This window comes from Dermacentor andersoni, chromosome 11, assembly GCF_023375885.2.
Source record: "Dermacentor andersoni chromosome 11, qqDerAnde1_hic_scaffold, whole genome shotgun sequence".
In the NCBI taxonomy this organism is placed as follows: Eukaryota; Metazoa; Arthropoda; class Arachnida; order Ixodida; family Ixodidae; genus Dermacentor; species Dermacentor andersoni.
In genome coordinates, this window is record NC_092824.1 from 44,161,443 (window position 1) to 44,177,158 (window position 15,716).

Consider the following 15,716-nt stretch of genomic DNA (forward strand, 5'->3'; position numbering starts at 1 on the left):
AATTCCGACCAGTCTAGGTGTACTTCACCCGCGACAATATCGAGGCCTCCGTGCTAAGCTTGATCAAGGTCCTTCAATACTGTCTATTGAAGCACCCTGGTTTGACATTTCAGATACGAGCGGTGGCGCCCCACAACATTTGCAACACCAGCTATTTTATTGCCGAAATTGAAAAAGAAAGGAACACTGCCATTATCACTACCTGGTAGTGACGCATGACAAGGCGCACGGCCCCTTGGCGGGACCTCCGCGACTAGCCGAGCTCACACGTGCGCTCCCTGTTAATATAGCTTCAAAAGGCTGGTCCGCCCCAATGTGCGATGGCAGAACATGAGTGCGAGCCCATAACATAGAATAAAGAACAACCTTCGAGAAGGGTAACTGTACTTTCCACAGTGGTACGATAATAAGCAGCGCAAGCGCATGTAATTTACGAAGGAATACCAAATTTGGCGCTACACAAAGAGGAAGCGGACATAACTTTCTTTACAAAGAAAAATCTAAATCTGCGCGCTTTTTAGGGGCCGAGTGCGCTGGTACGTGCGGTGCTCGCCCTGCTGGCTTTTCGGCGTGCCACGGTGCCTTGGCCATCGCGTAGCTGGCGACTTCTGATTACCAGGAGACCAAAGAGCCTCTACTGATGGCCATTTGCGCCGGTGGTCTTAGCGTGCCTTCCAGTGCCTAATTTTAAGAATACCACAAAGCTTAATTTTGAACACGCTGTATATGGAATGGTTTGTGACTGTATGACATGCAAATGTACACTGTATATTATAGGGTCCTGAAGCTGCATGGTAAATAAATATTGCTATGTCCACAATATTGATGACTGCCTAAATAGAATGCACATCAACAGCGAAGTAATATTAAGGTCGCACATGAGAAGATTTCTGCACTAAATTGTAGGCTAGAACAGATCACACTGCTGGCCCCACAAGCAAATGCTTGCGGGACATGAAGCTACTAGAACGGCTGTAGTCTTTTTCTGCAGGAACGTGATGCACCGCTTCACTACTGGAAAATTAAATGCCCTAAGGTAAATGAAACTGAGCAGCAAAGACACTTGGAATCAATGAGCACCAAATATGTGTGAATTATCATGTGTGCAACTGTTTAATACATTAAATTCACTGCTTTCACGCCAATTTAGCAAAAGGTTATTCTGTTTTCTTGACGAAAGAAGGTGCCGGCGGACTCGAAAAAAAAATAGATATATTGATAACGCGACGAAGTCGCCTATAGCCACGGCTACAGTAAGATGAAAAATGTTAAGCGCGTTCCTATATCGCTTTTTGTTTCGTTAGTGTGTGCGTATAGCGACGGCACCGCAGCTAAATGTTTGTTTTGGAAACAGCAATGGAGGGTCCTGACTGCCCATATGTAATGCAGGAGCTAGTTCGTTAGCTTGTGTGCGCCTGTAAGTTAACGAAACGACTATTACATAAAGATTCAAGCAGTGATGATAAACGGCTCACCGGTTATTGCCGTCGTCAGTCACTGCGGAATCCGGCTTTAATTTCGATGCGGTCACGTTCCGCATGGCTCACGATCGAAACCTAGGTTTCGGGCTTGCATCCTTCGCAACGCGTCTTGTTTCCCTAAGTGAAATTACGCGAGGTATCAAAGCGCGATAAACTAGTTTTAGCACAAAATAAGCATGCAGTTTAAGCGCACGAACCAATGAATCCGTGTCTCCCGTGCACGGGAACATACCGGTAAAAAATTGTAAATCAAGACCAGAGTTCATGTAAGTTGTCGATGATGCTGAACGCTGTTTCGCGTTTATAGTGGCAAAAAAAGCAACAACAACACAGCTACTAATAAAGAGTAGAATGTATAGTTAGGAATGATAATCTTGTACTCTTTGTCATGTAATAAAAACGCTTCGATAAGTGTGTGGGAGAAAACTTTTAGACTAGAACTGCGTTTACAATGGCGCCTATATCAGAAAATGTTGGGTCCAAGCTGGTAGACTTCAAATGGCTGTATACTTGCTTGTTTTATTAGCAATGCCGCGCGTTCGACATTTCTTGCCCTCTGTAGTGATTCGCTGAACTTGAGAGTGTGCTACCCGTGGCGTACTCCAACACTTGCGCTTAGCTTTGTCTGCACGCGTTCGCTCCGTAGCTTAGACAGCATACCTGTCGCGAGGTGCCGCGAGGTGCCGCGACGAGCCTGCTCGGCGTAGGGACGTTCGGATAAGAGCGTGCTCCGATTGGTGTTTTTGGGTGACGTGGCCTCAGGTGTGTGGTGACGCGAGCCAGAAGGAGCGCGCTGAAAAACCTTGGAGGCGTAGTGTGCAGACTGGCGGCCTAAGGACAACCGCCAAATACACGCGTCGTATGCGTAGGCGTTGTTTAAAGGCTGCCGAAAACAACACCAGCCCTGCGGCTCCGCTAAGTGTGGTTCTTGGGCATACACGACCAAGTTATAAAAGAAATCTTACAGAATGTTCAACTTCGTTGCAGCTGCGCTTTAAACTTGGCTCTTTTACAGTGCCTGGATTTGCATTTCATTGTCACGGCAGTCTGCTGGAATTCAGCTACGAGGGAGTAGGCTACGAGCTCTTGATTATGCTAGTCGAAGGCCTGCTACTCCTGGGGATCGTGATCTTCTGGACATCCGGCTACCGGGGTTCTAGAGACGCCTTCGCGCCCAGCGAGTTTCCCGCCGAGGAAGACGTGGAGGAGGAGAAGAAGCGCGTCAGCGCTGCACGGCAGCAAGAAGGGCTCGGAGGCCACTCGCTCCTCGCGTGGAGCCTTCACAAGCGTTACCGCAATTTCCACGCTGTCCGGGGCATGTACATGGCGCTGCGGCCCTCCGAGTGCTTCGGCCTGCTCGGCGTGAACGGCGCCGGCAAGACCACCACGTTTCAGATGCTCGCCGCGCTGATCAGCGTCTCGTACGGCGACGCCTGCACCGGGGTGGCCAAGCTCAGCGGAGACGTTCGTAAGGTGAGCGGGTGCTTGTAATGGGGAGCTTGAGCGTGTCTCTTAGCGCGTGATTTTATCGCAATCACATGCTGTTGTCCTAGAATCGCGATAATGCCACCATTCTCAATACCAGCGTCGCCAGCGCCCGTAAGAACAGTTTCTGCCATGCATCCATTGCCGTATGGTCGTCATCATGCAATTGTAGCCCTAACATCGTCGTAATATCAGCTTCGCCATGCGGTTGTCGTTATATGGTTGTCACGCCATCATCGTCGCGTCATACATTGGTCGTGATCCCGATGCGCTCATACCATCCTCATCACACTGCCGTCGTTACAACATGGTTGTCATGCATAAATGCTAGAGCTTGGACAATAAAACCCAAGCACTTGAATACTTCAAAACTGATTTCGAATTTGATGCAGCATCTATAACAGAAACAGCGCTCACGTCCATCATTTTTGATCATGAGTTCGCCGCAACAAATTACTCCGTCTTTTGGAAGGATCCTCCTACACGTAGTAGTGGAGTGGCGCCATTAGTAAAGAAATGTAATGCCTTTGCCACTCTCCCTGTGATAAAATGCGTTGAGGCGGTATTTTGCAAATTGGCATGCTGTATAAGATCCACTCACGACTACAGGCAACGCCACGTGCGAAGCTCGCGCGTCGCCCTTATGGGTGATCTGAATTTTCGTGAGAATAACTGGAATGGTATGTACTACTCGGCAACAGCCTCGGATCCACTATTTGATCTCATGTTAACTTTTCAATCTTTATCAGGTCCTTCCACGTCCAAGCCGCTCGCAGTCAACTACTGAAAGCATTCTTGACCTAATACTAGCCAGCTATCATTTCTGAATAATCATGTACGAACTGGCGTCTTTCATGATACCTGACCATGACGTACCAGTATGCGTGCTACCACTTGATGGTATTACTGCTCACTTTCCTATTTCCTTTTCCTTATGGGTTCCTATGTCTCTGCCGAAGTAAATTCCCTTTGGCGTATGGTAAAATATATGGTCCTCTGCTGCCTCCCGAACTACGCGCCTACTAAAACCAAGCAGCCGCCAATTTGAGTGCAGTTCTATACATGTTTCCATATCGTGATACATTGGCTGGCGTGGGGGATCTGTCTCGTGCGGCACGTTGCGAACGGAGCGATGTGCGGCGCGACTGGTTCGCTAATCGGGAAACCGCAAGAGGAAGCACGTTGATGACACGTGGTCGCGGTTTAAAGCTGCCGCCGCAGACAGACTTCTGCTCATGCAACGCTTCGTTTCTATATATGGTATCGGTCGACGCGCTCACCGCATGCCTTATCGATGGCGTCATCGGTGAACGGACGACACCCGCTGCTATGGCGTCATCTCGTAGTGAGTGTAGCCGTAGAACACGCCTTGCGCAGCACTACGCTTGTTTTCTCATGCTTTCGCCATGCCGTCCTCCTCCGATATCGTCCTCGCGCTTTCTTCGCTATCGCCATCTTTCATCCGCACAGCGCTCCGCCTTCACTGTTTCATCCTTCGCTGTGCTCACGGACTCGGTTACGTCCAGGGACATCAAGGTACGCCGAGGGACGCAGTTGCTCAAGACAGGAACAAGCCCCTAAGAGCTGCGCTGTAAAATAATCCCTGGATCACCTGAGATGTAATTCAGGCGAAGTGCCGTCGTAAAAGATTTTGTAGAAGCGTAAAACTTAAAGGAGGTGACGAATGCAGAGTGACGAAACTGCCCAATGCCATCGTGGAATTCACGCTCGAATCCACACGGGCAGAATAATATTACTTTAAAGGGGCACAAACCACCCGTCGTTCTTGGTGAATTGACATAGTCTCCGGTAGCGTACGCTGCTGCGAACATCTAGGCCCACTTCTGCTGTCGTACGCGCTTCGTGGAGCTCGCAAGCGCATCGCGAAGTCACCTTTCTCTCAAACGCCGTCTTGTCAAAAGAAGCCTGCCTTATAATTGTTTTCTGCACGCTTTCTCCCGTAATAAAACGGAATACAATCCACGGCTGCTATTAGTAGCTCTGGTCGGCTACGTAGCGTATATACCGCGGCCGACGCGGGGTGCAGCCAAGAGTCCACTGGGCAATCGCAAATTGGCTCTCTGAGGACAACCGCATTTGGCTAATGTTTAGCGATTCGTAGGCACCAAAATCGGAAGTCGCGGCGTCTACGTTAATATCCAAAATGAAGTTCGAACGGCGCACTACAGTGACATTTAGAAGGCGAAGCCTTGTGGGCCCGTCCCACAACGGCGTAGCTTTCGCCGTGCAAGGCATTGAAGAAGGAACGGGAGCAGAGGAGAGGCCTTGTTTGATTGCCAATAACTCCGCGGTTGCTGAGCCCATTGAAGTACTTTTTTGTGGCAAAGTATTTTTTAAAGAGTCCATTTTCACTTCAAACGGCTTTCTCTACATCGATAAAGAGTGTTTGAGGGATGCCTTAATGTAGAATTACTTAGCGTTGTTACCAATAATCCCGCAAGGTTCTGGAGTCACTTCCACGCCAACGACGGGGAAGCGTGTCACCACATCCCAGTGGAAGAAAGTGTGAAGGTCAATGCATATAACTTTTTTTTCTATCAACATTTACTCAAGACATTAACATTATTCCCCATATTCGAACCAGAGAGGCTGTAAACATTGGCGAATTAGACATTACAGACGCCGGAATACTTAATCTTCTACTTGGACTTGACCTTCGAAAACGCGACAATCTGGACAACATACCTGAGGAATTCTGTAGAAGTATGTGGAATAGTGCAGTAGATGCATTTGCATATTTTTTCGCAAATTGCAAATGCAGAGATACCAAGTAATTTGAAAATTTCAAAGATAATGCCGGTTCATAAATAAGGGGACATCACTGAAATTTCAAATTTTTACACGTTTCCTCAACTAGTACGTCCTGTAAGGTTCTAGATCACGTAATCCTAAACCAGATAACGGTTTTTCTAATGAACATTGGCTTCTTGCCTGCCAACCAACATTGATTTCACAGTGGTTTATCAAAAGCAACTCATCTGACAGAACCAGTCCCCGATGTTGCGTTTTCAATCAGTCACACTGCCCAGACTGATATTATTTTGCTCTATCTTGCGCATTTGATTTTGAATGGCAAATTCATTGCTGAAGTCGAAAGTGTTGTTGCAAAAGGGCCTCTTTCAGCTTGAATAAAATAACTTCTAACCAATCTTTCGCAATTTCTAATCTGCGAAAAAATGCTAACATGGTTGCTGTTACTTCCTGAGTTCCCCAAGGCTCCGTTATTGGGCCATTGTTCTTCCTGAACTATATTAATGACATCAGAGCGAAAATTGGTTGCAATACTCTTCGCCAGCGACTGCGCTATATATAATTAAATTACCAATAATAGCGACCACACCGCACTTAATGCGCCCCTCAACACTCTAGCTATTTGTTACCGTAATTTGCAGACGAGAATTAACGTCAGATGTAACATTTTATATGCCTCGCGAGAACTTGCGTAATCCTAACATTTTCTACGTGAATTACTCTTGCATCTCTAACGCTATATCACGTCTTGTAACACAAGACAATACCATACGTCATGATCTTGATATATTCAGCTCTACTATTTCCTCATTGTAAGATTTCTGTCCTTGACTAATTCGATTTTTTTGTGTGGCGTTGTGTAGTACTGTAGTTTGAGATTTTCCTTTCTGTTGTTCTGTTTTATATTCTTTGTGTAATGCAAGTGTACCAATCGTAAAGCGTATAGCTGTTCTTGGGCACTTCCACAAACTAAATGAAATAAAATGAAAACGTAAAAACATTTGTGACCGTGCCGTAACAAGAAAAACAAGGCCGTCAAAACATTACTTATGAAATTAATCGCACACCGCTAACTAAAATTAACTAAGATAAATATCTAGGGCTTATATTGCCTTCAGTCCTCAGGTGGGATAAACATATTACAAATATCACCGCAGGAGCACTACGCAAATTATCCTGCCTCAAAAGAAGCCTTGCGCTCTCCAACACATCAGTCCACCTACTAGCCTACTACTAGCCTACAAGACGTTCGTAAGGCCAATTCTCGAATACGCAAACACAGTCTGCTTTCCTCATTCGATGACTATCATAAAAAAATAATGGTAATCCAAAGAAAGGCAATGAGGTTCATCCACAATAAATATAAATGCGCAGACTCTGCGACTAATCTTCTAACGCTGTCCGGAATATGAACGCTATCTACGAGAGCAATACATGCTCGCCTGAATTTGTTTTATCAGCTACTAAAGAATAACTATAAGATAAACGCGTCCAGGTACATTTCATTTTCTGAGGCTCAGAAAGCACGTAAGGTTCAGAAAGCATGTAACAAACATGCATAGACGTTAACACAATACACATGCAACAACGAGACGTGCACGTACTCTGTCTTCCCTCTCGCAGTACTGGAATGGAGTCGAATTGATCCTGCTGTAACCAACATCGAATTATCAAAATTTACTTCGCAAGCAGAAGCAGCAGTGTGTAAATAAAATCATTTATAATCGCATGAGTCATACTCACAAATTTTGCGTTGTCGCGGTTTCGACGTCCCCTTCTTTTCTTTCGTTAGTAGCGGTTATGTGGACGCATAAATTTTTATTGCTCTTTTACATTTAGACTCTTCCTGCTAATTCAGAGCCTAGATATTCCTTCTCAAATCGTTTCTTCTCTCTGCCAAAATCTTAGCGTAATTAGTGCATCTCTACTCCCAACTGTATAATATATTGACGCGTTAAGTGTTCGATTTCCGTTCATTCCCATTAATGTTCATTCCCATTAAACAGCACTTACGTGCTGTTTAATGCTATTAGTTTGGGTATCATGTTGCTTAACTGTTATGTGGAAACATGCATTTGTATTCCTAAACACAGCGTACATTTTATATAACCGTGCTTGCATGATAGTACTTTTTTAATCGCGCTTTTCTAGTAACAGCTTTGCCTGTATGTTTCTAACCATGTTTTATACTTGATTCCTGCGTACTGAATACTTGAACATACACTGTATGGCCCAGCAGCCATGCTCTCGATGGAGCGCATAAGTATTGTATTTGAATGAATAAATGAATAAACCAATATTAAATAAATAAATAAATAAATAAATGAAAGTTGTAGGCAACGCTAATATATGTGTCTCTTAGTGGCACTCGCACCTCGGCGTTGTTGTTGTTTAGGTTGAGCGAGCGAACATCTTTCTTCTGGCGCGATGTGCGGGCGACGAGCAATGGAGGGTGACGAGGAATAAAGCCCCTTAAACTTCGTAATATAGTGACACTCTCCTCCTCGCCTTCACTCCTGCTCGTTTCTCCTCTCTCTCACGCTCCTTCCTCGACCGTGGCGCCGCCTACACTGCTCGAGCGTAGCAACGGCGCCAACATGCGCTCCTCGCCACTACGTAGAGTCCTCTCGAGTAAAAATGGCGCTGATGCACGGCGCGAGGGCCCACGTGATCCTATTAGGCCAATAACGACGCGGTGTCGGCTTCGGCCAGAGCGCGCGAGGAGGAGGCGGCATTCTTCAAAGCTTGGCACTACTTTACGAAGTTTAAGGGGCTTTAACGAGGAAGAGCAGAGGGCGCCACCTGGCGCGGCGGAGGCCTCTAGCGAGCTGCGCACGAAGCGCACCTCATGCGCCCTCTCCAATGCTGACGTCAGAGCATGCAACGCGCGCGCGCGCATCTGTTGCGAGCAAGCGAGCGAGCGAGTGAGCAGGTGCGCGCCAGGAGACGAGAAACAAGCGAGCAGGTAGTGACGTCACATTCACTTTGCTAGGAAGATCTCCTGTCTATGCACGGCGACTGTGTTCTAATAAATACCCGATGAAATATCATGACTCCTTCTTATATGTGACGTCATTGGTGACGTCATTACTTCCGATATCTACTTCCGGGTTTTCAAGAATTTTGGCAAAGTCAAGCTCACGTGGTGAAGCACGATTCTGTGCTTGGTGTGCGGTTTTTTAAAATAAATTTCGTCTCCAGTTGTCTCAGGAGGAGCACTGGAAGTGCCGCGTGGGAAACAAAAGTTTCACTCTATGCTCTTATCACTAATCATGATTGTTCGTCATTCGATCGTCGTCAATGCGCCGTTGTCATACAATTGTCGTGATGCCGTCATTAACGAAGCGACCTTGGCATGCTTTTTAGAAGCCGACATCAGATATAGTGTAGGTGGCTTGTAGCCCAACAAACGGATGTCTATGAAGAAATACTACAGAATATAAATAAACGTGAGTTCACAATAAAATGTGTCGCTAGATTGCTTGAATGCTAATCGCATTACTGGCGACAGTCGTCATAGATGGATTGGGCCCTGAAATTCCTTTTATTTCCTACCCTGCTTTTCGCCTTCCCCCACTCGTTTCACCTTGGTGCTGATTTTTTGATAATCTACATTTTTGAAGAGCATGACGTCAACCTGTCAGACGCTTCTAGGGGCGCTACTGCACTCTTAAGGTGCTGCATTATGTGTTTGTGTTACTGGAGTGGTGTCACTGGAGTGGTCTAAAGGAAACACAATGGGCTGAGAATCTGTCGATGGACAGCTGAAATGTATACTTCCCGGCAGTGCTTTTTTACAAATTCGTATTAACTTTATATAAATATCGGAAGACACATCTGGATCACTTTGGCGGATGTCCGAAAGACATGGGAACTGACAGAATCAGATACACCTCTTTTAAAATAAAACAGTGTGCAATAAGGCAACACAAGCACCTAGGCAAAGGGTGCAATTAAAAAAAAATCCTTGAAATGGGTGCGCTAGTTCGACCGAACACATTTTCTTATGGGGGTAAAGGGGTCTGTTACAGACACGAGAAAGCACCCTTATGGGTGCGATATTCCATAGTCTGCAGTAGACCACAGTACACCGAGCCTTCTTTTACGTCACAATCCTGACCTCCTGCTTGAGCAGTTCGCCTTTTGTTACATTTGAGCATAGGAAAAAAATATCCGCGCCGTGTATAGTCAAGAAATAGCCGTTACGAACAGAGAGGCACTGCTGGCCATCGCCATCCACTTGGTTTGCTACCATGTTAGCGTGACTTTAGTGCGGAGCGTTCCTGAGGCGGACTACCACGTGGCCACAAGCGGCGCTGATCTCGAAGCGATGGTCGAGGGTACTGCCGAGAGCAGGGCGCCTTTAACAAGTTATGGTGAAAGCTGGCGCCGTGGTACTGCAAGGAAGGAAGGAAGGAAGGAAGGAAAAAAGCTTTATTTAAAGCCACCACTAAGGGACAGTAAAAAAGTGCGCATGCGCCGCTGAGGCCCGTGTTAAGCCGCCGAGCTCGATTGCAGCCAATCACTCTGGAAAGGAGGGGCAGGCTAAGAGAAATAAGGAAAGGTAATGGCAGTGTTATATAAGTGCAGATTGTGTTCTGTATCTGATATTCGAGGACTTTTGGGGCAGTGTGCTCGGCTAGCCATGCGAAGTTGCTGAGCTTTAGGCGGGTGATGAGAGGATTAGGATGAACTTTGCGAAGGATATGTGCTTGTTCCGTGTTCAGTGAAGGGTATGGTTGGGAAAAAATAACGCAGGTTTGGCTGACGTTCTTGTAATGTTCAGATATTTGCTCTTCGGACATGGTGAAGTCTTCCGCTGTCGTTGTATTGGCCAGGGAAACGTGGGCGCACTGTGGTTAACTTCGCCGGCACGTCGATGAAGCAACTCATTTCTCTAGATCCTAGCATGACCAGGTACCCAACTCAGTGTCATTGTAATGTGCGGGTAGCGGTTACAGGACTCTATTAGAATGGTATGTAGGTGGGTTTCCAGTAGTCGGCATTGCATGTTGGAAATGACTAGGCTGGAGCCGGTGTAAATCTTCGTGTTAGGCCGGGGCTTAGTAAATAGAGAAGCTTCTGCTATGACATATCGCCTGAATTTATGGAGTGGCTGCGTTGGGAGTGTTGGAAGCGGCCCAGCTGTTTCGGCGATCGGTGCTGTTTGCCAGGGTTTATATATTGCATACGCGTACGACCCATTTTTGAGCGTGTGGTGTCCCTCTATATCGCGATACACTTCCGGTCTCTGTGATGAAGTTTTGTCTGTGCTTGACGTCAACCGGACATGTAGGTGTGGCGCCATATTGGTCGGTATGTTTGCAAATCCAATGTTGCGTTGTGGCTGAGGGCTTTGATTAACTTGGGTCAGCTGCACGGACGACGGCTATCCCTACAGGTATCAGGAAGCTGCATCCTTGTTCCTTAGAAGACAAGCGCTATAATTGTCTGTCTCGATGCTGTTCTGTTAGTTCGGCGAGAGTGTGAAAGGGGCCCGTCCATGTGTTGAAGGCGCTGAATTGAGGTGCACATTGGTAGGCCTAGGACGGCCTTGTGAAGGGTGTTGAGTAAAGATTGGAGTTTTCTAATTTGTTTTTATGTTAGCATTAGGAACGAGGCGGTGTAGAGAGCCTTGCTATAACATGAGCGCAGTCACGTGTGATGTTTCTTGTCCTTGTCTACGTCCATGTTTTATATTCTGTATAGCTGTTTGGTACCTGTGTTCCTGCACCGTATTCTGCGTGTGAGCCGTCACTGAGATCAGCACGCCATGACCGCGCTCGAACGCATGCTGCTGCGATCGAGCGCGATCATGGCGTGATTCAGTCTAGCAGGACCGTGATCGAGCGAACAAATTCTTTACGTCCTATGAGTGCCAGACCTCCATGGTTTGCACTGACGTCATCCTAGCCGCCATGTTGTTCTCACCAGCACCGTGGGAAGCTTCGTCTGTTAGCTTCTATTGCGGTCGTTTTGCCGGTTCGGCCGTGCATCTGGCACAGACACCAGCATTCTGACAGCGTCTCTATGGCATTGAAGCAGGGGGCGGGGGTATTAGTAAGAGTCCACCTAGTGGACTGTCCACTTGGACCGCTGCTGATTAGCTAGGGCCGCTCGTCTCCTCCTCTCTCGTGCAGCTGCGTCCAATCAGCAGCGGCCGAAATGGACAGTTCACTAGGTGGACTCTCAAAGAATACCCCCCCCCCCCCCCCCAGGTTAATCTGGGGAGTGAATATGATGAACTGACGTCATTCCAGCCGCCATGCTGCAGGAACAGCACAGTGTGGTAAGTTGTACTCGTGGCGTCACGTAGGAGCTGTCTGCACAACTTCGCTGTCTTGGGGACGCATACACATCAGGTGTCAGATTAGAACTCGTTTGGGACGTATTTTGGTCTGTTTCAATTTCTTTGCATTCTTTTTTTATGTACTCAGCCCTCTAATTTGTTTGGCGTTGAGGAGGAAATAAATTTGATTTCCCTTGTCCCCTTGCCACGCAGTGGCAGTCGCAGGTCAGCTACTGCTTCCAGCTCGGAGGCCTACTGGACAGGCTGAACGCGTACGAGTACCTGTACCTGGTCGGCCGACTACGAGGCATCCCTGAATGCGAATTGAAGCCCATGGTGGACAGCATCATATCGGTCGTTGACCTCGACGAGCACGCGTCGAAGGAGTGCGGCGTGTACAGGTTCGCGAGCGCCGATTTAATTTATTTAGCTAGCATTCTTACTGTAAGGCGTGTGCGAGTACTAATCTTCAAAAAGAATTGAATGTGAATCGAATAGTGCCGAGACGAATAGAATGGAATACTGGTCGAAGTGTTTTGTGATAGTAGAAGATGGTTCTTCCAAGAAATATAGAACGATAGTCACGTCCGAGTATTCGGTAGATTAGTGTGTTTCTGTTACGAAGGTTTATTTAATACACGGGCGGAACATTAGGATTAAATGAGCAGTTTGTTCGCGTAGACGACAATCTGCGCCGATCGCAAAAGACATAACTTGGCCTTTTTTAGGCACATAGGGTGCCCACGTGAATAAATTGTATCGTATTTCAACCAATATTGCCTTTTGTTGCAGGAAGTTGGTCTTCTGAAGTCGAAAACTACTCGAAAAATAGTGTTATTTAGCATAGTGACTATTGACAAGTAGGGCACATTTGATTTCTTCAAATGTTTGGACTATTGGCACTGACATTGACAATTTGTTGCGTTATTATTGTGAACGATCGGATAGCAAAATTCTTGAAAGAGTAGAAAATATTTTATAATTTATCAACCAATTGCGAGACAGCGGTTGCGTTCTGCCTTATCGCCAGAAGTGATGTTTCCCTTCGCGAAAGCGGGTGACGCACAGGCGTATGGGTGCTGTGGCGCACACGACGCTATCGGTCACTGGTGCGCCTTGACGCCTATACTGTCAGCATCACAAATCGTGTTCAATACAGGGCTGGCGCAGCCGCGTCAGACGCAGCAGCCGGCGCAGTAGGAGGCCCCCGTCGTAAACATTCACCGCGAACACCGGCTGTCGAAACGCTGGCGTTGAGGAATCGGGGCAGCAGCAGCGAGCGAAGTGACCTTCGTGCTTATATCGCTTCAACGCAAACTCATCGGTGAGAACACAGCACACGCAGACCTACGGGGCGTAGACACGTGCCTCCAAAGCAGATCGTTTTCAACATAAAGCGCCCGCTATCATGCGCGGCCGAAGTAATACGCCCCCGCTCCGTCCCTGAAACCCAGTGTCACGGCGCAATGCTCGCGACGGAATACGGCGGGCTTCCTCCCCGTGCGCACGATAGATTGAGCCGCCACCTTCGCCTCACCATCGCACGCTTTCACTCGAACACGCAGTGCACGTCGGGCGAGGACGACGTTACCACGACAGAAACCCACCACGTATGTATCGCAAAGAAAACCAGTAGAACTGCCATAGGAGAGCTACCCAGCGCGTATCGCCCACATCGCCTACCTTCCGCTTGGCCTTGTTTCTACATCTGTACTTCTAACGTTACCTGCACGTACCACTAGGTGGCAGTACTTTACCGCGCGCTGAGCGCGCTCCTTTGAACTACCCAGGCGCGCGATTTTCTTGGTTTCCTGGCGCTTTCATGGTTCGTTTGCCTCGTGGCCTCAGACAAACACAGTCGATTTGAAGAGCTGGCCAGTTACGCGTGCGTGTAAAAATAAAGCTTAAACGAACGGATTAGGAAACCGGGCAAGCTTGTGTCGTTTTGTGACTAATCACAAACAATGCACTGAAAACGAAGACAAGGAAGGCGCACACAGCGCTTGTGCTTGTCTGTACGCTTTCGTTCGTCTTCACTTTCAGTGCGCTGTTTGTTATTAGCCATAGATGCTTGTTTACAATATTTGACGGGTGCGATGCCGCCTTCAAATGAGCTTTGGGCCGATCCGGGAGCTTGTAAATTACAAACATGAGAAAAAGTTTGGGAACTCATGCTGGTCTGCCAGAACACACACAAATAGGGGTGGCATCGGGATACAAGGGGACATTTTAGATTGTGTGGTACAGCGCGAATCAGGGATAAGGTACGCAAGAAAAACGAGGACGAGCGCTGTCTTGCGTCCCTTCTCCCTGATTCGCGCTGTACCACACAATCTGAAATGGAAAATCAACAAGCCCAAACCATCAACTTTTTGAGTTACAAGGAAACAGTTGAAGAGGCATAAAGACGGCGGTGGTTGTTCACCTTTTAGTCTTTGCTAGTACCCCGCACTTAGCCACAAGGTTAACGCACTTGTTGCACCTAGACAACAGCGGTAGCATGAAGGCAGAAAGAGCACGTGACTATATGCTTAATTATCAAAGTATAATACCGCAGTACTCTAAATCGTTTTAAGCGGATGCAAACACAGTGACATTGTCTGAATAATTATTTCTGTCGCTGAAGTTGAGCAAACAAATCCGTCATCTGTCCAATGTCGAGGCAATTCTTATTGACTGATTGGAAATTGTTCAGCAGAAGTTAGGAAATTCGCTCGTTAGCTCAGAGTAAACAATAAAAATATTATCGAGACCCAGCTTGGTTAGGAACAAACACACTGCTTCTGAGGTCAATGAGCACATTATCCCCTCTGCGCATAAGCGAGTTAACCCGCCCTCAGCATCACCCCCGCCTTTACACTTTTTCAGTAATGCATAGTGGTTGGTGCCGCGCTTTTTCATGGCCGTCTTGCAATCGGCAACATTCCCAAGTAACAATGTAATTTCTCTTCATTCCCTACCCGCGATGGTTGCTTATTGGCTATGGTGTTAGGCTGCCAAAGCACGAGGTCGCGGGATCGAATTCCGGCTACGGCGGCCGCATTTCGATTGAGACGAAATGCGAAAACACCCGTGTACATAGCTTTAGGTGCACGTTCAAGAACCCCAGGTTTTCCGAATTTCTGGAGTCCCCCACCACGGCGTGCCTCATAATCAGAAAGTGGTTTTGGCACGTAAAGCCCCATTATTTAATTTTTTTTGTCCATTCCCCAGCGGAGGCAACCGCCGAAAGTTGTCCATTGGCACCGCTCTGCTGGGCCTGCAGCCGTTCGTGTTTCTGGACGAGCCGTACGCAGGCGTGGATGTCGTGTCCCGAAACAAGATCTTCAGGGCCATCGCGGAGGTCAAGAAACGCACGCAGACTACCTTCATACTTACGTCACACAAGTGAGTGCTGCCATAGTGCAGGCAAAGTTATTACGCAACGAAGCCCACGGTAAAATGACTGTATTCGAGCGAGGAGCAAACGAGTGCTCGATTTGTTAGTCGCAGGCAAACGAAGTCAGTGTAGAATGAAGCTGAGGTGTGAGCACAGAGGAAACTGTTTTTCGAACCTCTTCTGATCGAGTGATCCATCACACATTGTAGCCATCACAGTGTAACCATCACAATGCCTTGAAGGAGATATCCGACATTGAGAGAAAAAAAGCAAACCTGTTTTTCATAAGTTTGAGTGTCAACAATTTAGA

General features: G+C 47.3%; 1 protein-coding gene across 1 annotated transcript in view; it reads left to right on the plus strand.

Moving 5' to 3' along the window:
• The first annotated feature begins 2,573 nt into the window (after positions 1–2,573).
• Positions 2,574–15,716, plus strand: part of LOC126518172 (phospholipid-transporting ATPase ABCA3-like) — a 41,018-nt gene continuing 27,875 nt past the window's right edge. The window contains exons 1-3 of the mRNA XM_050168018.3: positions 2,574–2,954; positions 12,241–12,428; positions 15,241–15,414. Coding sequence (XP_050023975.3) covers positions 2,574–2,954; positions 12,241–12,428; positions 15,241–15,414 — 743 coding nt within the window. The remainder of the gene's footprint in view (positions 2,955–12,240; positions 12,429–15,240; positions 15,415–15,716) is intronic.